General features: G+C 41.2%; 1 protein-coding gene and 1 long non-coding RNA gene across 3 annotated transcripts in view; one reads left to right on the top strand and one right to left on the bottom strand.

Annotated features, from left to right (window-relative positions):
- The window catches only part of LOC115478870 (glypican-5-like), a 1,084,132-nt gene that overhangs the window by 580,861 nt on the left and 479,454 nt on the right, over positions 1–23,817 (top strand). For both annotated transcript variants that reach the window (XM_030216505.1, XM_030216504.1), the window contains one exon: positions 23,104–23,224. In XM_030216505.1, the coding sequence (XP_030072365.1) occupies positions 23,104–23,224 (121 nt within the window). The remainder of the gene's footprint in view (positions 1–23,103; positions 23,225–23,817) is intronic.
- Positions 4,360–23,629, bottom strand: LOC115478871. The gene is made up of 3 exons (XR_003943584.1): positions 23,537–23,629; positions 12,830–12,834; positions 4,360–4,371 (listed from the first exon to the last, which is right to left on the bottom strand). It is a non-coding gene; the product is annotated as an uncharacterized LOC115478871 (long non-coding RNA).

The raw sequence follows: 23,817 nt of genomic DNA, 5'->3' as shown, positions 1-23,817 counted from the left end.
GCGACAGACTTTCGCTAGACACGTCCAAAATCGGGGTTCGATTATACCAATTTGGATGTCTCTGAGAGATGGACGTCCAAGTGCCGATTTATGTCAGAAGATGGACGTCCATCTCTTTCGAAAATGAGCCTGAAAGTCAACATGGATTTAGTGAAGGGAAATCTTGCCTAACCAATCTATTACATTTCTTTGAAGGGGTGAATAAACAAGTGGATAAAGGTGAGACATTCAATATTGTGTATCTGGATTTTCAAAAGTCATTTGACAAAGTACTTCATGAACGACTCCTGAGGAAATTAGAAATTCATGGGATAGGAGTTAATATCCTATTGTGGATTAAGAACTGGTTGAAAGATAGAAAACAGAGGATGTTTTATTTATATATTTATGCATTCTTGTATCCCACTATTTTCCAAAAAAAAAAAACAAGTTTTTGTTGAAAGTGGCCTACAATTTACAGTAAAACTACAATAATGTTTTATAGTCTTGACTTAAAAGAGGACGTGTATGGCTTGCATGGTTAGCTACAGAAATTTTTGAAAAGGTGTGTTTTGAGTTCTTTTCTGAACTGAAGATAGTTATAAATGCTTCTTATGGCTTTTGGCATTGAGTTCCACCATTTTGATCCCAGGTAACTGCATCCTACTGTGTAGATGGTTCTGTATATTATATTTCTGCAGTTGGGTAGCTGAAGAAGTAGGTAGCTTCTGGTTTCTGGGCTTGTGTTTTTTGGTGATATTTCTGTCATGTCTTTCATGTATACAGGTGCCATTCTGAATAGTATTTTGAAAATGAGGGTGCTGGCTTTGAAGACTAGTCTTGCTTTGATTGTCAGCCAGTGTAGTGATTCGAGTAGTTGGGTAGTTTTTTCGTATCTCAACTTTTTCAAAATCAGTCTTGCTGCTGTGTTTTGGATGGTTTATAGCATGGGCGTAGCTACGTGGGGCCACGGGGGCATGGGCCCCCATAGATTACGCCCTGGCCCCCCTCTACATTTGACCCCACCCCGCCGTCGCCCTGCCCCGCTGCATCATCAGGTACCTTGTTTGCTGGCGATGGTCCCCAATCCCCGCCAGCCAAAGAGTTTTCTTCAGCGCCGGTCGACCCTGGCGCCTTCGTTTTGTGATCATCTGTTTCTGACGCCTTATGTCCTGCTCGGGGCTACATGCACGATGCAGAACGTAAGGCATCAGAAACAGATGATCACAAAACGAAGGCGCCGGAGTCGACCAGCGCTGAAGAAAACTCTTCGGCTGGCAGGGATTGGGGACCCCCACCAGCAAACAAGGTACCTGATGTGGTGGCGGGGCAGGGGGCGGGCAGGCAGGGGGAGGGTATGTGATTGCGGCGACGGCGGGGGGGGGGGGGGGTCCAAAGAGCAAGGGGGGTCAGCAGCGGAGGGGAGGCAGCTAAACAGTGCCCCCGCACCTCGGGCTCTGGCCCCCCCTCCCGCCGAGGTCTGGCTACACCCCTAGTTTATAGTGATTTTAGTGTGCTTTCCTTACATCCTACATATGACGCGTTGCAGTAGTCTAATTGTGATAATATTGCTGATTGTACCATTATCCATAATGATTGTTTGGGAAAATAGTCTCTTATCCTTCTTAGGGGCACTTTTATAGAGCGGTGGTAAGCCCAATGCGGGCTTACCGCTCGCTCTTTCAGGATTACTTCCGTCCTTCTTAGAGGCCCTTTTACAGAGTGGTGATAAGCCCAACGTGAGCTTACCGCTCGCTCTTTCAAGACTACATTCCAATGTGGCCATTTGTGCCTGGGGTATTTTTACCCACTGCTGTAAAAAGGGCCCTGGTATGCAGGTAAAATGGCCCCTGCCAACCGTGCAGGGCTTTTTTTCCGCAGCTTCATAAAAGAGCCTCGTGGAGGGGCATAATTGAACAGGGCGCCCAAGTTTTCCTGAGGGTGTCCTCATAGGATGTCCTTGCGAAGGGGCGGTGAAACCCGTATTATCAAAACATAGTAGATGATGACGGCAGAAAAAGACGTGCACGGTCCATCCAGTCTGCCCAACAAGATAAACTCATATGTGCTACTTTTTGTGTATACCTTACCTTGATTTGTATCTGCCATTTTCAGGGCACAGATCGAAGAAGTCTGCCCAGCACTAGCCCCACCTCCCACCACCGGCTCTGCCACCCAATCTCTGCTAAGCTTCTGAGGATCCATTCCTTCTGAACAAGATTCCTTTATGTTTATCCCACGCATGTTTGAATTCCATTACCGTTTTCACGGGCGTCCATCTTTTGTTTTGATAATACAGTCGGGCACGCCCAGATCTCAACATTTAGGTCGATCTTAGAGATGGTCGTCCCCGGTTTTTAGCGATAATGGAAACCAAGGACACTCATCTCAGAAATTACCAAATCCAAGCCATTTGGTCATGGGAGGAGTCAGCATTCGTAGTGCTGAGCCCCCCAAAACCCATTCCCCACAACTGTACAACACTAACATAGCTGGACATCCCAACGACAGATGATATTTAATGTGAGCAAGTACAAAGTGATGCACCTTGGAAGAAGAACCAAAACATAGATACGTGGTCTAAACATAGAAACAGAGAAAATATAGACAGACAAAGACCATATGGCTAATCCAGTCTGCCCATCCATGCCATCTACTCTCCTTATCACTCATTAGAGATCCTATGTACTTTTCCCAAGCTGTCTTGAATTCAGATATTGTTTTCATCTCCACCACTTCCAATGGGAAGCCATTTCACAAATTCACGACCCTTTCCATGAAGAAATATTTCCTCAGGTTACTTCTGACTCTATCCCCTTTAACCTTCATCCTATGCCTCCGTGTTCCAGAGCTTCCTTTCAATTGAAAGGGACTCGCCTCCTGTGCATTTATGCCGCATAAGTGTTTAAATGTCTATCATATCTCCTCTCTCCTGCCTTTCTTCCAAACTATACATATTGAGATCTTTAAGTCTGTCGTCAAATGCTTTATGACAAAGACCAGTGACCGTTTTAGTAGCTACTCTATTGGCTGACTCCATCCTGTTTATATCTTTTGGAAGGTGTGGTCTCCAGAATTGTATACAATATTCTAAATGTGGTCTCACTAGAGTCTTATACTGGGCGTCATCACCTCCTTTTTACTACTGGCCATTCCTCTCTCTATACACATATGCACCTAATCTGGATGTCTCATTTCTTTTTCCATTCCTATGCAAAATGGTGATATTCTATGATATTCTGGGGAGAATGTTTTGTGGGGTCTGCTGAGTAGCAGCTGGTCACTAAATACTGGGATACCTAGAACATCAGTATCTCCTTATTTACCAACTTATCTTTTCTTTCCTTCAGTTCCACATGCAGTTATTACCAGCTTAAGTGTAATTAATATTGACTGTGCACAGGAGAAGGTCAATATAGTTTGACTGGCTGAAAATTAATACAAGTAAAAAGGGTTATTTTGTTTTCCAGAATCATTCACTGTGCTGTTGCATATTCCAGAATCTATTTCAAAATTGAGTTAATATCAACATTTTTGATTGTATTTAAATAGATATATGTATTTTTACAACTGTTGGTAACACTGCATAAAAATGGAACAGAGCGTCTACTTGTATCTACCTGGTGCCAGTAGATTACTGCCTCTGTTGTGCTCCCTCAGTCTGTCTTCTGCTCCTGTGTGTCAGGACCTGGGTTATTGCATGTTAACTTATTAACTCTGCTCTGTTACCTATGACAGGAAGAAGGACCAACCCATGGCCATTTGCAGAGCAGAGTTAACGAGTTAACACACGATAACCTGGGTCCCGGCATACAGAAGCAGGAGACCAATCAGCATGCGCTTGCCTCTCCCTCTGTGGCATATCATTGAGTTTGCCAGGGGGAACAGTTTGGCAACACATATGTTCTTATGTTCTAACAATAGAGTTATACATAATTTTTCAAAGTTTCACTGACATTAGTTTCATGTTTCAACTTTGTTTAGGCTTGACATATTGCATATCGTAAAACATCTATGTGGTTTACAACAACAAATTAAAAAGTTATTTATAGATAAAGAAAAGGAACACCATCTGTAAAAAAAAAATAGGGAGATAAAAGGTTAGCTTTGCTGTCACTAGTACCTTAGACCATGCACCACTGCCATCCTGCAGCCTGTCATTATAGGGAAGCATTAATTATTAAATTGTGAGCCCATGAGGGACAGTGCAAAGTACCTGCAATAGAAATTGTAAACCACGTGGAGGGGCATAATCGAACGGGATGCCCAAGTTTTCCTGAGGGCGTCCTCGCGAAGGGGAGGGGAAACCAGTATTATCGAAACAAGATGGGCGTTGACCTTTCGTTTCGATAATACAGTTGAGGATGCCCAAATCTCAGCATTTAGGCCGACCTTAGAGATGGTCATCCTTAGAGATGGTTGTCCCCGGTTTTCAGCGATAATGGAAACCAAGGACGCCCATATCAGAAACGACCAAATCTAAGCCATTTGGTCATGGGAGGAGCCAGCAGTTGTAGTGCACTGGTCCCCCTCACATGCCAGGACACCAACCGGGCACCCTAGGGGGCACTGCAGTGGACTTCATAAATTGTCCCCAAATGCATAGCTCCCTTACCTTGGGTACTGAGCCCCCCCAAAATCCACTCCCCACAATTGTACAACACTACCATAGCTCTAAGGGGTGAAGGGGGCACCTACATGTAGGTACAGTGGGATTCTGGTGGGTTTTGAAGGGCTCACATTCACCACCACAAGTGTAACAGGTGGGGGGGATGGTCCTGGGTCCGCCTGCCTGAAGTGCACTGCATCCACTAAAACTGCTCCAAGGACCTGCATACTGATGTCAGGGACATGGGTATGACATTTGAGGCTGGCAAAAATATTTTTAAAGTTTTTTTAGGGTGGGAGGGGGTTAGTGACCACTGGGGGAGTAAGGGGAGGTCATCCTCGATTCCCTTCGGTGGTCATCTGGTCAGTTCGGGCACCTTTTTGAGGCTTGGTTGCAAGAAAAAGTGGACCAAGTAAAGTCAGCCAAGTGCTTGTCAGGGACACCCTTCTTTTTTCCATTATCGGCTGAGGACGCCCATGTGTTAACCACACCCCAGTCCCGCCTTTGCTATGCTTCCGACACGCTCCCGTGAACTTTGGTCGTCCCCATGACGGAAAGCAGTTGAGGACGCCCAAAATTGGTTTTCGATTATGCCGATTTGGGCGACCCTGGGAGAAGGACACCCATCTTCCGATTTGTGTTGAAAGGTGTGCACCCTTCTCTTTCGAAAATAAGCCTGAAAGTCGCCTCAGAGATTACTTGTGGCATATCAAGTGCTGAAAATAAATAAAAATTAAAACTTTTCTGAAAAATGTTTTGAGTTTAGTTTTTAATTTTTATAAGAAGACTCTGGTTGTGAGTAGTTTGGTAAGTTGTTCCAGGGCATTGGCCCTATGACACTAAATATTGAGGAGCACAAATCAGCTTGCCATAGTCTGGTTTTTGGTGGTTTCAGATGAATTTTTGTCTACATATTTTATTACGTTATGGCTGCTCTTAAGAGTTCTTTTGTTGAACTTTGGAGCTGGTATTCTATTTCAGTAATGCCTTTTTATATGCTCCATGGTTGGTAAAATGGGGGTGGCTACTGTGGGGGTGTGGCTAATATAGGGTCAGAGTCATAGATAGTGACCTCACCATAGATAGTGACCCTGCCCTGAAGTTTAACCCTATATGAATACCGGTATCTTTTTTCCTACAAAAAAACAAAACAAAAAAACACTACATATGAGGAACATAAGATCTATGAGGTCTGCTCATTTTAATACCTGGAGTAATTCTGTAGACTCTGATTCATTTGCTAGGAGAGGTTCATAGATTTTTGTAGGAGCTCCTTCATAAAGAGTTTCTTCCTAAATGGTTAACTGCTTGTTAGTCTCTTGATAAAGAATTGGCAGCACTGATTCCAAGTCTAACAAAACTACAGAGCACAGGTCGTTTAAACTTAAAGTAAATTGAAGCCCTATTAGTTGCATAGTCTGAAAAACTGCAGACACTTTAGCAAAGCAGCAATAACTATGGAAAAGAATATGAACATATTTTGAGTGATTATGATTTGCTGGTATAGTAAATATAAGTGTTCAGCATTGATTCTAGGTTACACAGGAGTCTCTCACTTGCTTTCCTATCATGGGGGGTGCATTTCTGTGAGATTTCCAGGGACCCATCTGCCATTCATGACTGAATCCACAATATTACTTCATCAGCTTCCTGTGGTAGAAATGTGGGTAAAGGATGTCAATGTACCTTGGAGTGAATATTGCTAGTGCTGCTTTTTTTCTGAATACTGAATAGAACAGAGTTGGGAACCATTGAATTCCTTGAGAAAGCTATATATACAGTGAATATGGAGAAACCACATGCCTTATAACCTATGAAACCCCACATAGAGATATACATCTGTGAATTGTATATACTGGACCATATTGAAAGTTATATATAATAGAGGCAATTCTATAACTTGGTGCCAAGATGTAGGAGCCACAGTAGGGCATGCTTAGTGCCAATTCTGTAACAACTTGAGAGCACATCTAAACCGTTATAGAGTACTAGCACGAAGACTTGTTGGTGTTCCAGGTCAATGCAAGTTGGTACTCCTAAGTTTGCCATGCAACGTGCACAACTGATAGTACTTTATAAGTTATGTGCATCACTTGATGACATGCCCATGGTCTACCCATGCTCTGCCTACATGTGTGCCTTTCATAGTTTCACACTATGGACTAAATTCAGTAAATGGTGCCCAAATTTGGGTGCCAAAAATTGAGCTCTAAGTGCTTAGAAGTTAGAGCTGGGATCTGTGCCCAATTTTGGGTGCAAGGATTTACACCAACTGAAACCTGGTGTAAATTCTCACACCTAAATTAGGCACAGTTCTCCCATGTTCTGTAATACTGAGCACATCTTTAGTGGATGCCCCTGATCTGCCCATGCTTTCCCCATTGCCATGCCCTCCTGAGTGCTAAAACATTTATACATCCATAAGCACATAAGCACCGCCATACTGGGAAAAGACCGAGGGTCCATCAAGCCCAGCATCCTATCTCCGACAGCAGCCAATCCAGGATTCAAGAACCCAGCAAAACCCATTAAAAAAAAATTAATTTTTAATAATGTTCAATGGACTTTTCCCTCAGGAATCTGTCCAAACCCCCTTTAAACTCCGTAAGGCCAGAGTCCAACTACACGCTGAGTAAAGAAAAACTTTCTCCTATTTGTTTTAAATCTACCATATTCTAGCTTCATCTTTTTTCCCTGGTTCTATTGTTGTTTGAAAGTGTAAACAAACACTTCACATCTGTCCACTCTACTCCGCTCATTATCTTGTAGACTTCTATCATATCACCCCTCAGCCGCCTTTTCTCCAAGCTGAAGAGCCCTAACCATCCATATTTATAGGACAACGCCCCTAGCAAGATGCGTGTGTATATTCAAATTGTTCCCAAGTAGCACCAATAATTGTAGCGCCCAATTATTGGTGCTAATGGTTTATTACTCAATTAAACTGCACATGCAATTTTCAGCACCATTTACAGAATTTGGGGGTATGTGATTTTGGCGCATACAGTGGGGGAAATAAGTATTTGATCCCTTGCTGATTTTGTAAGTTTGCCCACTGACAAAGACATGAGCAGCCCATAATTGAAGGGTAGGTTATTGGTAACAGTGAGAGATAGCACATCACAAATTAAATCCGGAAAATCACATTGTGGAAAGTATATGAATTTATTTGCATTCTGCAGAGGGAAATAAGTATTTAATCCCTCTGGCAAACAAGACCTAATACTTGGTGGCAAAACCCTTGTTGGCAAGCACAGCGGTCAGACGTCTTCTGTAGTTGATGATGAGGTTTGCACACATGTCAGGAGGAATTTTGGTCCACTCCTCTTTGCAGATCATCTCTAAATCATTAAGAGTTCTGGGCTGTCGCTTGGCAACTCGCAGCTTCAGCTCCCTCCATAAGTTTTCAATGGGATTAAGGTCTGGTGACTGGCTAGGCCACTCCATGACCCTAATGTGCTTCTTCCTGAGCCACTCCTTTGTTGCCTTGGCTGTATGTTTTGGGTCATTGTCGTGCTGGAAGACCCAGCCACGACCCATTTTTAAGGCCCTGGCGGAGGGAAGGAGGTTGTCACTCAGAATTGTACGGTACATGGCCCCATCCATTCTCCCATTGATGCGGTGAAGTAGTCCTGTGCCCTTAGCAGAGAAACACCCCCAAAACATAACATTTCCACCTCCATGCTTGACAGTGGGGACGGTGTTCTTTGGGTCATAGGCAGCATTTCTCTTCCTCCAAACACGGCGAGTTGAGTTCATGCCAAAGAGCTCAATTTTTGTCTCATCTGACCACAGCACCTTCTCCCAATCACTCTCGGCATCATCCAGGTGTTCACTGGCAAACTTCAGACGGGCCGTCACATGTGCCTTCCGGAGCAGGGGGACCTTGCGGGCACTGCAGGATTGCAATCCGTTATGTCGTAATGTGTTACCAATGGTTTTCGTGGTGACAGTGGTCCCAGCTGCCTTGAGATCATTGACAAGTTCCCCCCTTGTAGTTGTAGGCTGATTTCTAACCTTCCTCATGATCAAGGATACCCCACGAGGTGAGATTTTGCGTGGAGCCCCAGATCTTTGTCGATTGACAGTCATTTTGTACTTCTTCCATTTTCTTACTATGGCACCAACAGTTGTCTCCTTCTCGCCCAGCGTCTTACTGATGGTTTTGTAGCCCATTCCAGCCTTGTGCAGGTGTATGATCTTGTCCCTGACATCCTTAGACAGCTCCTTGCTCTTGGCCATTTTGTAGAGGTTAGAGTCTGACTGATTCACTGAGTCTGTGGACAGGTGTCTTTCATACAGGTGACCATTGCCGACAGCTGTCTGTCATGCAGGTAACGAGTTGATTTGGAGCATCTACCTGGTCTGTAGGGGCCAGATCTCTTACTGGTTGGTGGGGGATCAAATACTTATTTCCCTCTGCAGAATGCAAATAAATTCATATACTTTCCACAATGTGATTTTCCGGATTTAATTTGTGATGTGCTATCTCTCACTGTTACCAATAACCTACCCTTCAATTATGGGCTGCTCATGTCTTTGTCAGTGGGCAAACTTACAAAATCAGCAAGGGATCAAATACTTATTTCCCCCACTGTATGTTATAGAATGCTACCTAGCACTCGTGTGTAACTGAATACTGGCATCCCTGACATGCATAACTGCTACTGTTCCATAACACGTGCATACACTTGCTCCCTAATTCTATATTATGTCACCAAAAATTGTGTGCACAAACTTGGACATGCACTCAATTTATGCACACAATTTAATTAAATAACAAGCTACATATAAATAACAAGCACCAATAATTTGATTTTTAACAAGCAATTATTGGCACTAATTAGACTTAATTGGAATTGACACCTGCTACATTTTATGTATGAGTAAAAAAAAGGAGGCGCAGAAATCGGAGAGCCATGGGTGGAACAGGTACATCCTAGCATTTATGTGCATTGTTATAGAATAAGGGGAGCTATTAGGTGTGTACATTTGCACCACATTTCAGTTGGTGCAAATGGCCGTGCCTAAAGTTAGGTGTGATTCCCGGGCATAAGCTCTATTCTATTAAGCATGCCTAACTTTAAGCATGGTGTATAGAATAACATTTTTTTCAGCACCAATTTTTTAGCACCATATGTAAAATTCACCCCTTTGTGCCTAATATTTGGCACCAACTTATAGAATTGCCCAGAATGAGGGCTGTTCTATAAAGGGGTGCCTACTTGTTGCCTGTTGTAGGATACAAATGTTTATCTAACACATGCCTAGAATTAAAGCACAATCACTTAGACCAGCTATACCACAGAAGTCAGATATTGGCCTGTAGTTCCCAGCCTCTTCCTGATTTCCGCTTTTGAGGAGAGGGACCATATCTGCTCTTCTCAGTTCCCTGGGACCTCTCCCAACAAGTATAACATATCTCACACATGCCTAGAATTAAAGCACGATCATTTGGACTAGCTATACCACAATCACTTAGACCAGCTATAGAGCTTGTGGAAATGATCATACCTAAATCACCAAAGAACATGTGTAGATTATTTTGTAATCTAAGCATGCAAATTTGCACCCTGCCCAGACTTCACCCATATAAACACCCACCCTCAAGTTATATGCCATCACATTTACTAAGGGCACTGTTTACTAAGCAGCGTTAGAGGCGCATTAGCATTTGTAGCTCGTGCTAACCATTAGTGCACTCTAACTGTGTAGGCGCGCACACTATTCCTATGTGTACTTACATAGTTTGCGTTTGTTAATTTTATGCACCTGCTAAAAACGCTAGCACACCTTAGTAAACAGGGCCCAAGGACACCAATTTTCAGAATAGTGCATAGCTGGAATATTGGCATTGAGTGCACATGTGACCCATACATGTCTATATGATAGTATTCTGGTCATTTACATGCATTCCTGGTACATAAATCTTTATAGAATTATCCCAATATCCCAAAATACATGTCTGTGGGCACACTGAAGAGTAATGCATGTCATGTAATGACATTTTCATTAATACCAAATGATTAATGAACAGCATAAGTCAAAAGTAACCTTAGCATAATATTTTGCTTTGGAATGACATGATTTATTACTGCTAGGAATCAGCTCTCACAATCTAATAAAATATTTCCTCATGTCTTTGTAAAGTTTCTTATTCATGCTATATAAAAGAATTTGTGATCCGAATGGACAATGTTATTAACCTATGTAAGCCACATTGAGCCTGCAAATAGGTGGGGGAATGTAGGATACAAATGCAATAAATAATAATAATAATAATGAATACTGAACAACTGGAAAAGCTCTTCCATCTGCAGGTCATTTTCAACTGTTGATAGTGTTCAGTATCTCAGTATCTCTTTATATAGCAACAAGAGTTCACAAAAAAAAAAGAAGAAAAAAATTTTATTTGAATTTTTTTTTATTATTAACAATGAAAGTCTTCATATACTGTTTGCTATTCATTTTGGCTGTAGACTATGTTTCACTACTTACTGTTTAAAAGTCCATATTCAAAAACATTTAGGAGCCTGTATTCTAAGCTGTGATAACTGTTTACATAGCATTTAATAGGGTCATTTTATTAAGCTGCAGTAAAAAGTGACCTTAGCACACCCTTATATGGGTTTTTCCCAAGCATGAAGGCCATTGTTATCTCATGGAAAATAGACAATTTTCTATTTTTACTATTAATAGCGATGTTCTAATGATACACAAATAAATCATATTGGAGTAAAACAATATGAAAGAAAATCAATGAATACAAATTGTTTCTTTTATAATAACCAATGAAGTAAGAACTGCCCTTTGATTATCCATATACTTAAAAGACCATAGTAGAAAGAAACACCTCAGCATTTGCTTAATTCAACCAGTTCTTATGTAGCTGTCAGTTTAAATGAGCTTAAAGCAAAACAACACATCACAGGAGAAAAAAAAACCTCCACTATGTTATAATAATTTAACAAATAACTATAATCCAAACAGTGCAGTTCAAACCAACAGTGAATCTCTGCAATGCTGCTATATCAGAGCATTCAATCTAAACTATAAACAAGTAAAGGCACCTACACTTATTTGTCTCAAAGCTGCTCACAATGTCTTCCTGTTTTAGAAGTTTAGCTGCATTTCCAATTTGACTTTTGGCATTCTAGCTCAAAATTCCCTATGTGCTAATGTTGCCATTAGCACACGGCCATTAACAAGAATTTCCATAGGAGCACTCACCTATTTGTAGGAAATAAGGGCTTGCACGGTCTGTATCTCATATATGGCAATCTGGTTTAGGATGGGCTGCAAAGGGCTTGGACAGCAACATTAGTAGCTGGAACATGAGGACAGTGTTAGACAGACTTTCATGGTCTGTGTCCCGCAAATGAGAAGACAAATAGGCTGGAGTGGGTTTGATGGCAACTCCCACATTTGGAACATAAGGATAGGACCGGGCGAACCTCTATGGTCTATGTCCCAGGAACACCAAAGAAAGACCATAATCAAGTAGATATATTATTTATTTATTTATTTACTGCATTTGTATCCCACATTTTCCCACCCATTTGCAGGCTCAATGTGGCTTACATTGTTGCATCATGGCGATCGCCATTCCAGAGTAAGAAATACAAGAGGTATTACATAAAGATCACGAATGACATGGAAGGGAATAATCGAACGGTGCTGGCAAAATAGATTACCGGCAATCTATTTTGGCGGCACCGCAAACAGCTGGCCAAACCGTATTATCGAAAAAGATGGCCGGCCATCTTTTCTTTCAATCATACGGTTTTGCCCGTCCAAATGCCAGAGTTCGCCGGGTTTGAGATCGCCGGTTTTGTTTTTCAGCGATAATGGAAACAAAATGCCGGCCATCTCAAACCTGACGAAATCCAAGGCATTTGGTCGTGGGAGGAGCCAGCATTTGTAGTGCACTGGTCCCCCTGACATGCCAGGACACCAACCGGGCACTCTAGGGGGCACGTCTAAAAATTAAAAAAATATGTACAAATACCTCCCAGGTGCTTAGCTCCCTTACCTTGGGTGCTGAGCCCTCCCAACCCCCCCCCCCCCAAAACCCACTCCCCAAAACTCTACACCACTACCATAGCCCTTATGGGTGAAGGGGGGCACCTACATGTGGGTACAGTGGGTTTTGGGGGGTTGGAGGGCTCAACACTTACCATCACAAGTGTAACAGATGGGGGGGGGGCTGGGTCCACCTGCCTGAAGTCCACTACAACCAACAAAAACTGTTCCAGGGACTTGCATACTGCTGCCAGGGAGCTGGGTATGACATTTGAGGCTGGCATACAGGCTGGCAAAAAAAGGTTTTTATTTTTATTTTTTTAGTGTGGGAGGGGGTTGGTGACCACTGGGGGAGTACGGGGAGGTCATCCCCTATTCCCTCCGGTGGTCATCTGGTGAGTTGGGGCACCTTTTTGAGGCTTGGTCGTGAAAATAAAAGGACCAAGTAAACCCGGCAAAATACTGATTAACGCCGCTTTTTTTTTCCATTATGCGCTGAAGCCGGCCATCTGGTAGCCACGCCCATGCCCACCCATGTCCTGCCTTCACTACGCCGCCGACATGCCCCCTTGAACTTTCGCCGGCTCGGTGACGGTAATGTGGCGATGGTGTAAAAAAAACAGCTTTTCATTATACCAATTTCGCCGCTTTTGAGAGATTGCTGGCCATCTCCCGATTTATGTCGGAAGATGGCCGGCGATCACTTTCAAAAATAAGCTCGATAGTAGATTAAGCAATCAGGTATAAAGAGTTCATGTTCAGAATAAGAGATAGAACGGTATTCCATTAAAAGTTCATATGATGGGTCGTTGGAGTACGTCTTGATGAGGACATAGTAGATTCAAATTCAGAATGGGAGGTAAAGCGGTATTGCATTAACGTTCATATCATGTTCATTGTTGATTATATAGTGTGCATAAAGATCGGCGCCAAAATCGGCACGGATTCTATAACAATGCATATAATTTAACAAGCTTAACAAGCTAATGAGCAGTGATAATAGCACTTAATAAGCAATAATGAGCACTAATTGGTACTGATTAGAATTTAGGTGAACAACTCGGTAAGCATATTCTGCAATGAAATGCGCCAAACTTCTAAAATGTGAAGGTGAAAAGGGGTGTGGTTATGGGTGGGAAAATAGGCATTCCAAAATTTACATGCCTAGTTATAGAATATGGCTTAGTGCGCCTAAATCTACGCGCAGAGATTTATACCAAGCTTTTATTGGTGAAAATGGATGCACATAGATTTAGGCACTGAAAAATAAACTAAAGTGTTTTCTATATTCAGCGCCTAAATCTGATTTCAGCGCTGATGTTTTAGGTGCCATATATAGAATCTCCTCCTAAGCGCTGACCTGGAATTTTCAGCAGGAGTTAACCAGCTATCTCCCACTGAATATTCACGGATAGCTGGTTAACCTCTATTTAACTGGCTAGTAGATAATCCTGGCCAGTTAAATGGCGCTGAATATCGGGGGGGGGGGGGGGGGGGGTTATATGTTCAGGCTTTACATGCAGAAAAAGCTTTATAAAATTTCCCTCTTGGGGGTAATTTTGTAAAAGTGGGCGGTAACATTTATGCACCAATTACATGTGTAAATATGTAGAATAATGGCATATACACATGTATGTGTGTACATGTATGTGCAAATGCCAAAATACACCTAATTGCTGTTCTGTAAATATGCTCTTATCTTATGCAGCACATATTTTACAAGTTGACATACGATAGTATAATCTAATCTAATCTAGTATTATATTGTAGAGACCAGTAAATTATCTGGGAGATTCAATAAACATAAAAAATTCTGAAATAGGAAAGTTTTAAGGAAGCGTTGGAAAAGAGGATAAGAATTCAAATTTCTAAGACTTCTTGGAAGAGAATTCCATCACATAATAGCTTGAAAGGTAAAGGTAGGGGTGGAGGAGTGGCCTAGTGGTTAGGGTGGTGGACTTGGTCCTGGGGAACTGAGGAACTGAGTTTGATTCCCACTTCAGGCACAGGCAGCTCCTTGTGACTCTGGGCAAGTCACTTAACCCTCCATTGCCCCATGTAAGCCGCATTGAGCCTGCCATGAGTGGGAAAGCACAGGGTACAAATAAAAAAAAAAGGAACATATAAAGATCCTGGAATAACATATACCTTTTGGTGAAGGAAAATAAATAACAGATGAAACAGAAGACCATAAAATTATAACATTTTCTGGAAAAAGAAATAATTAGATAATTTATTCTGATTCAACTCTCTCCCAACAAACCAAGCAGTTCTGGAATGTATCAAACAAAAGTCTCGTTGGAGGCCAAGGTAGCAAAACAAAAGCTCTACTAGTTTGGTCACATCAAGTGAAGCAAGTCTCTCGAGAAAGACATCATGCTTGGAATGATTAGTGTCAAAAGAAAAAGAGGCCGCCCAAGAAATTGCTGGATAGATACTATCAAGGAAGATACTGGAATGAAAATAGCAGAACTGAAAGAAGCTGTGAGAGATCGGAAGGCATGGTGAACACTGATCTATAGAGTGATCAAGAACCATACTTGATTGTTTGGATAAGGAAGGAAGGAAAGATAGACCCATAGAAAGGGTCAATGACTGAGGAATCGATCTGTTGGGGTTGCTCAGCTGTTGTAATTTATTTTTATTTAATTTCAAATAGGGGTGGGCAATGATTAAAATTTTTAATCACAATCAGTTATGCAATTAAAACTTTTAATCGCATAATTAATCACACTTGATCATAGCATGTATTTTGGGCACATGTTTTTCAAATTTTTTTTTAATGTTGACCCAAACATCCTTTTGAACAAATGCTCAGCCTGGCTGATTATCCTTCACAAAACGCTATTCAATTAGTGGTGGGCAAGAATTAAAAATTTTAATCAAATTTAATCATGGTAATCACATGATTAGTCACATCTCTGGACTTGCTGGCTTGGTACCGGTAAATTCCCCCTGGATGAAAATTCTTTAAACCTGCTGAAAAAAATGAAAAATTGCATGCAGACACTTCCTTCCCACAGCACATTGCTCCCCCTCACCTCTGTACTGGTACCTACCTTTCTCCTCTCCTGCTGTACTCTTCCTCTGTATATACACCCAAGTAGCTCCTCTTCTGTTGTTATACATGTTACCCCTGACACACAGACACCCATTTCTCTCCTCTCCTGCTGCTTACCCCCCTAATGCACAAGTCTAGCAATCACCCCCATATTTATCTTAACCTTTATCTGGCTCTTCATAGGGTCTCCGTCAGCAATTCCCACATGCTACTTGCAACTGATGCTGATGCCTTCCCTCTGCTATGTTATTCCAAGGTAAAATAAGATAGGTGGGGAGACAAAGCAATGCTGGCAAGAGACAGGAGTTAAAAATTTTGATCATGATTAAAATATTTAGGGCCCTGTTTACTTAGCAGCGTTATAGGCGCGTTAACATTTTTAACCACGTTAACCATGTATATGCCTATAATATCCCTATAGGCGCCTACATGGCTAATGCACACACTAAGTGTAGGCACGCTAAAAACACTAACGCACCTTAGTAAACACGGCCCTTAGTCATAGTTAAAATTTTAAAACATTAATAGCATTAATAGTGCATAGTTAAAATTTTAAAACATTGATAGCATTAATAGTGCACTAAATGCCCCCCCCCCCCCCTTAATTTCAAACCATGAGAACTGGACCACCTTTCAACAATTGTAATGCATTCAGTTAATTTAGACAGGTAGGCTGCACATGGGTGAGTCAAACGTGTGTAACACAGAGCACTTTAAATTATATGCGGATCTCCAGGATTTAGGCTTGAGCACTTACACCAGCTCTTATTTCACCAGTTATGCTAATATTCTCTAAAGGAAAGTAGGTATCCATTTCTCTCGGGTGCCAAATAGGCACCCTGAATTACCCCCTTCATGTCTAATGATTTGTTTGTTAATTGATTTTTGTATTCTGGTGGTTTACACATATCTCCTCAGATACAGACTCTGCAAAATGTGCTTCAGGGTTTGTGTGCTCCCATCTCTGATAAATTTATCAGTCTAGAGTAGAGTTCATAAACCAATGCATTTAATTGCTGGGAATGTAATACACACATCTGGTGTTTTGAAACACTGTGTATGCTGTATTCTATCAAATATGCATTGGACTAAATCTCTGTGGTATAGAACTGACACAGCAGCAGAAAACATGCTACAGGCCATACACTTCTAGATAGTTTATGTCTTGCAAAGCACAAGTATCTTGTATAGAGGTCCATTTGTGTTTTCATGTAACATACAAGCTATGCTTTTCTAAACATATAGAGTACAGGTGTTGTACCATTCAGCAGCTGGCTTTTAGCAAACTAAGGCACTTTGCTAAATTCAACCTAAGATGGAGAATCACACAACTGCTACTGTCTCTGATAGCCAGCACGATATAGAGCAGTATAAAAATTACAACTTTATTTGGATTCCAGCAGCAAGTGCCAAAATTACTTCAAGACATTGTATCACCGTTCAGCTCTATAAAGATTCTACAGTTTGTATATAATGCTAATAATCAACCATGATCTTGATTTATTTAACTAGATAATATGAAATTCCACTCCACTTCTTGCAGCAAACACATTCAGAATAAGGTCATAGATTGGTTCACAGAAAATACTGTCTGATTGCTATATATGGGATACTCTGATGTCATAGACAATATGAACTAATCAGATCCTTAATGTGTAAAAGGTTCTGGCACCATTATAAATAAGTATGGCTATTGCTAAGGAAAACAGAGAAGTAGCAAAGCTGTCGCTTGATATAATGTTGTTGATTCACACAAGCTGGGAAATACTACTTTCCAACTACATTTTTATTTTAAATAGAATTCTACTACCTATCCACTCACCCCTGTACTATGCAGTCTTTTAAATTCAACAAACTTTATTGAACTATGCAGCCTTTTAAATGGTTAATTCCAGTGCTACAGATATGGATCCCTTGCAGGCTTATTTTCGAAAGTGATCGCTGGCAATCTTCCGACATAAATTGGGAGATGGCCGACGATCTCTCAAAAGTGGCAAAATCGGTATAATCGAAAGCGGCTTGTTTTGACACCATTGCCGCTTTCCCGTCGCCGCGCCGGTGAAAGTTCAAGGGGGCATGTCGGCGGCGTAGCAAAGGCGGGACATGGGCGTGGCTACCAGATGGCCGACTTTCGCGGATAATGGAAAAAAAAAGTGGTATTAATCAGTATTTCGCCGGGTTTACTTGGTCCTTTTATTTTCACGACCAAGCCTCAAAAAGGTGCCCCAACTCACCAGATGACCACCGGAGGGAATGGGGGATGACCTCCCCGTACTCCCCCAGTGGTCACCAACCCCCTCCCACACTAAAAAAATAAAAATAAAAACCTTTTTTTACCAGTCTGTATGCCAGCCTCAAATGTCATACTCAGCTCCCTGACAGAAGTATGCAAGTCCCTGGAGCAGTTTTTAATGGGTGCAGTGCACTTCAGGCAGGCAGGCAGACCCAGGTCCATCCCCCCCCCCTACCTGTTACACTTGTGGTGCTAAGTGTTGAGCCCTCCAACCCCACCCAACTCACTGTACTCACATGTAGGTGCCCCCCTTCACCCATAAGGGCTATGGTAATGGTGTAGAGTTGTGGGGAGGGGGTTTGGGGGGGATTTGGGGGGCTCAGCACCCAAAGTAAGGGAGCTATGCACCTGCGAGCTATTTGTATATTTTTTAAACATTTTAGAAGTGCCCCCTAGGGTGCCCGGTTGGTGTCCTGGCATGTCAGGGGGACCAGTGCACTACAAATGCTGGCTCCTCCCATGACCAAACGCCTTGGATTTCACCGGGTTTGAGATGGCCGGCATTTTTTTCCATTATCGCTGAAAAACAAAACCGGCGATCTCAAACCCGGCGAACTCTGGCATTTGGCCGGGCTAAACCTTATTATCGAAAAAAAGATGGCTGGCCATCTTTTTCAATAATACGGTTCCAGCCAGCTGTTGCACCACCACCAAAATAGATCGCCGGCCATCTATTTCGCCGGCAACATTCAATTATGCCCCTCTTGGTTATACAGAAGGGATGTGACACCCGGAAAATTTCATGTCATGTTGTAGCATTCAATTTTTTATTTTTTTAGCATTTTTTTGAATGTTACAGAAGCAATGATATTAAGAGTGTGTACTCTTTTGTAAAGAGCACAAACTCAAGTGTACACTCATCTGAAGATGATTCATGTATACACACACTATTTCTGAAAAAGTGAACCCTCTTTATAAAAAGTGTGAACTCTTTCAACAGCGTGTGAACTATTAATTACACACACATACACAGAAACACGTTTCATGTTTTTTCCTGTCATTTTTATTTCAAATGAGTGTGCTTCCTAGTGTACACTGCTAGTGGTGTAAAAGAGTAGTGTCCCTTACCTGTACGAGGTATTTTCTGTAGACAGTATGATTGATAAGGCAGCACCAGCTGACATCATCCAAAAGCACTAGGGGGTTGTTTACTGAAGCTTAGGAGTTATTTGCAACATGGCCCATAGGAATAAAATGGGCCCTGCTGCAGATAACTTGAGTTAAGCTATAGAAAACAGGGGGGTAGGTGAGAAATGCTCTCCCAAAAGTCAGATCTTAGCATGAGCAGCTCTTTCCAGTGCATAGTGGTCTTCTCAGCTGTTCAGATAGTTCCAAAGCTCAAAAACATTCAGGTAACTCTTGGGGAGGTAAGTGGGATTTGGGGGCCCTTTTACTAAGGTGCATAAAGCTTTAGCCACTACAGCATAAGTGCACCAAGTGTTAGCGCAGTGTAATGCTCGTTAGCGTGCACATTTGAGCATTAACCACATGTTGTTATAAGGGGTGGGAACTACTATGTGGAGAAAAGCAGGGCTTGCATATTACAGTTAGTGTGTAGTACTTACCACATGCTGTCACTTTTGCTGTTAGTGTGGGTTTACTTAGTGCCTCCTCAATAGGAGGCAACAAGTGCCTCCATGCTAATTCCAACCCAGTTTAGGACTTTGTGTCCAATTAATCCATGCTATAATGTTTTTCAATGAAAGGGCAACTTGGAGCCTGAGCGGAGCTGAGACAGTCCAGTATGAATTTACTGATTTAAGTGAGATGTGGGTCTCTCTCCACAAAGACCTTTACTATATACATGTCTACCTATCAGTGGTGTGTGTGTGGATTTCTTTCCCTTGGCCTCTTCTAGAGATGGGAGTAAAGAGCTGGGTATATAACCTACCCAGGTAGGGGTAAAAGCAATCACATATAGTGAAAGCATGAAGTGAGATCCTTGTAGCTGTTTTGCAGTTCATATTCATATACTGTGACTGCAGTAGGTCTGATCCTGGAGCTGAGAGGAATATCTCTACTTGTTCATTTGCTAGATTTTTATTTATTTATTTTGCATGCTAACTTTCTATATTATGAAATGTTTTTTTTACCAGGTTTTGAATGAGGTTTCAGACAGAAGATAAGAAGTACTATTGGGTTAATTCTACAAATATGGTGCTAGTATTTATTTGTTGATTGCAAGGGATTTGTATTCAATTGATTCAAAATGTGAACAACATTACCCATGCCAATTCATATCACTGGCAAATGAAAACAAACAGAAAAAAATAACGTGGAGGGACATTTTCGATATGACATTCAAATGATGAAATAAACTTTTACCGGAAAACATTTAAAAACGCAAGTCCATAATGGAAGAAACATATAAACGTGATCTGATATTCAAAAATATACACAAAAATGTTTAGAAAGAGGATGTACTGCAAACATCATAGACGTCCTGAGATAAATTTCTCCACCAATTGAAAATACACTGTGCAAAATGGGCAACTGCGATACTGGTCCCTGTGTCAAGAAGACATCTGTGGCAACAGCAGTACATTCTCTCTATGTGCAAAACATACATATATACCTCCTGCATGTGCGGGAACGTTCCTTAGTGTGGGCAGTCATGTTTCTTTGGAGGTAGCCTAATTTCATTGTGGCAGAAGTAGAGCTCCTGGTCCTGAGAAATTTTTAAGCACCACACCACCTGCTCACCCACGATGTCTCCATGAGAACATGGAGATCCATTAGAGGCAGCCTGGCAAGGTGAGTGTGAAGCAGTACCCCCCAGGATACAAAGCCCTAGAGAATAACACAGGGACAAAGTTTGTCACTGTCCCTGCCTCATCCCGTTCCCCATCCCTGCCCCATCCCCATGGACTCTGTCCCCATCCCCACCCTGTCCATGTGGGCTCTGTCCTCATCTGCACAAGCCTAAATCACATGATTTTATATTAAATTTTTAAATTAAAGAATAAAAAGGAACAATATTCTGTGCAACTCTTGTTTATAAGTCACAAATAGAAAACAATAATAACAATGAGAAATTATAATAACACCCCCCCCCCCCCCCCCCGCCACTCTCTACCCTTTGAACTCCAACAATAGTTGACTTCTACTACTCTAAGGAACCCTAATCCACGCTGTTAAAACATTCAAGGGCACAAAATACAACACGCTCTGTATGCCATAGCAGGGGAAAAATACACAAGCTCATTGAGCTGCACAGTAAACACACAAGCACAGCTATTGTTCCTGTGCATTTGTCAATAGGTTTGTTTATTGCGCCACACAATGAGCTTGCATTTATATATTATTCCAACTTCCTGAAACTCACTGACAGTGTTCAACAGACAAACAGACTCCTGACGCAGGCATCTGATTGCTGAAACAAGGCACTATGTTGAGTCTACTGTTGAATGTGTTGTGCATAATCTTGAATAAACCTTAAATATTGGACTCTTGTGGACCCATTCATTTGATTGGAAGTTCCTCAACTTTTTTCCCTACTTCTTGCTTTTTTCGGATTTGCTTCACCTAGGGGACATATCTTTTTCCTTTTCTGTTGTGTAGAAGAGAATCAATACCGTGTAGTGGATGAACAGGAAATTAAGTGTCAGTTAAGTGTTAGAAATGCTCCTTGATGCCAGTAGCAATTGGTGAGTCTGTTGCAGCAACAGTAAGATGCTTGAGCAATTGGCCAAATCCCATCGTGTGCAACCCAAAAAGGGGTGTGGCCATGGGAGGTGCATGGGCATATCAGGGGCATTCCTAAAATTTGTGCACAGTATTATAGAAAACTGGGAACATGCATCCAAATTGGTCACTGACAATTACACCTGGTTCCATCTTGACATCCAAATTTGGACACCAAAATTAAGACTCAATGCTATGTTATAATGGGCACTCCTCTTTGAGTGCCCATTATAGAATAGCATTGAACACCAATTGTTTTCAGCACCAATGTTTGAGCACCATTTACTGAATCTAGCCCGTAGAAGATAATTCTATAAGGGAGTGCATAGATTTAGGTGCTGTGAAAGTGCTTATTTTAAGCCTATTCTATAATAAAAAATAGACACTTACTTTGCTTTATAGAATAGTAGTAAGGTGTGGTAGCCATGTTAACCCACTTTTAAAGGTAATCAACAGAAATAAAACAAAATAAAAAATGGAAAAGAAAATAAGATTAAGATGATACCTTTTTTATTGGACATAACTTAATACATTTCTTGATTAGCTTTCGAAGATCTGGGTTTTGTAGCCCATTATAAACCATAAAGTTGTATTGCTCTGTTTGTCACCCTCCTGTCTCCATGCATATCTCACCTATCCACCCCCATCCTGTTAGACTGTCACTGAAATGCTTTGATGTTCCTATCCACCCCCATCCTGTTAGACTGTCACTGAAATGCTTTGATGTTTCACTTATATATACTGTCATCTAACAACATTTGCTTATTTCCGATCTGACGAAGAAGGGCAAACTTCAAAAGCTAATCAAGAAATGTATTATGTCCAATATAAAAGGTATCATCTTATTGTCTTTTCCATGTTTTATTTTGTTTTATTTCTATTGATTACCTAGAATAGTAGTGGAAGTGGCCAAAAATATATCAATATTTAAGGTGTGAACAGTTACACCAATCATAGAGCTGGTGTAAATGCTCAAGCCTAGATCACAAAAAAAAAGCATGTATGGATTTTAAGATTTCATAATCTTTGTGCATAAGTATGCACCCCTTCCATGTTTCACCTAAACTCCACCAATATGAGTGCTCACCTGCTGTACATCTTAGCAAGAAACTGCTCATTTAAAAGCATATATGTAGACATGCATGCGTAAATGATTAGAATACTGGCATTTATGAATGTTCTTGTTATCTAAAACTAGGCAGCTCAGCATAGAATTACTCCCTATATAGAGTATACACACACATTTACATCTATTTGTAATAGGCAAAAATTTGTGTGGGGGCATTTTTGCATTATTTGGGCTCATACTGGGAGCCTGTTTTATAATGTCTTATAGTTGCCTGTGTTGCCTGGAAATAATAGGTTCCTTCTTGCACATGCAACATATAAAATCAGGTGCTTAAAATAAAGAAAGTAAAGAATTTTAACACATTCCAACTTTTTGATCTTTTCTAGTTACACAAACAGAATTGTTTCGAATGGTCTTAAAGCACAAGTCAATAATCCAGAAATGAAAGTAAAAGGACCAGATCCTCTCATCAATAATATGATCGACACACTGCATCATTTTAACCAGGTAAAATTTCACAATCTCTAATTGTGGTTTTGTTATACTGAGAATCTAACAAGAATGCAGATGTTACTTTTACAAACAGCTATACTGACCAAATAGTATTAAATTCTGAGACTAGGGCATGCCATTCAAATGACTGTGCTAACAGTGCGTATAATTTTCATTACTTATTCCTTATAAGCTTGATAGTCAAAAGATTTATGCTCCTAACTTTGAGAGTTCTGCTCCTAAATTGGCCTCTTTGAAGATTTACTAGGCTGAGTGCCTAAATTTATACTCAACATTTCATGGCTTCTAAAATTAGGAATGTAAAACGTAGGTGGCAACAGGGGTGAATTTAGGATGGGGAAAAAAGTTAGAAGCTTAGCACTGATTTTCAGCACTAGCCTCATAAATGAATGGCAGGCCTAAATTCATAAGCAGAACTTTTACACTCCTAAATTAAGAAACATTTTCAGCCAAAAACTTATGGGGCAATTCTAAAACTTGGTACCTCCATATAGTGGCCACAATGGGGTGTGCTTAGTGCCAGTTCTATAACGGCATTTAGGTACTGCAAAGCCATTGTAGAATACTAATGTAAAGGCACATTGTTA

Source organism: Microcaecilia unicolor, chromosome 10 (genome assembly GCF_901765095.1).
Source record: "Microcaecilia unicolor chromosome 10, aMicUni1.1, whole genome shotgun sequence".
NCBI lineage: Eukaryota > Metazoa > Chordata > Amphibia > Gymnophiona > Siphonopidae > Microcaecilia > Microcaecilia unicolor.
This window is presented reverse-complemented; position numbering and strand designations above follow the sequence as displayed.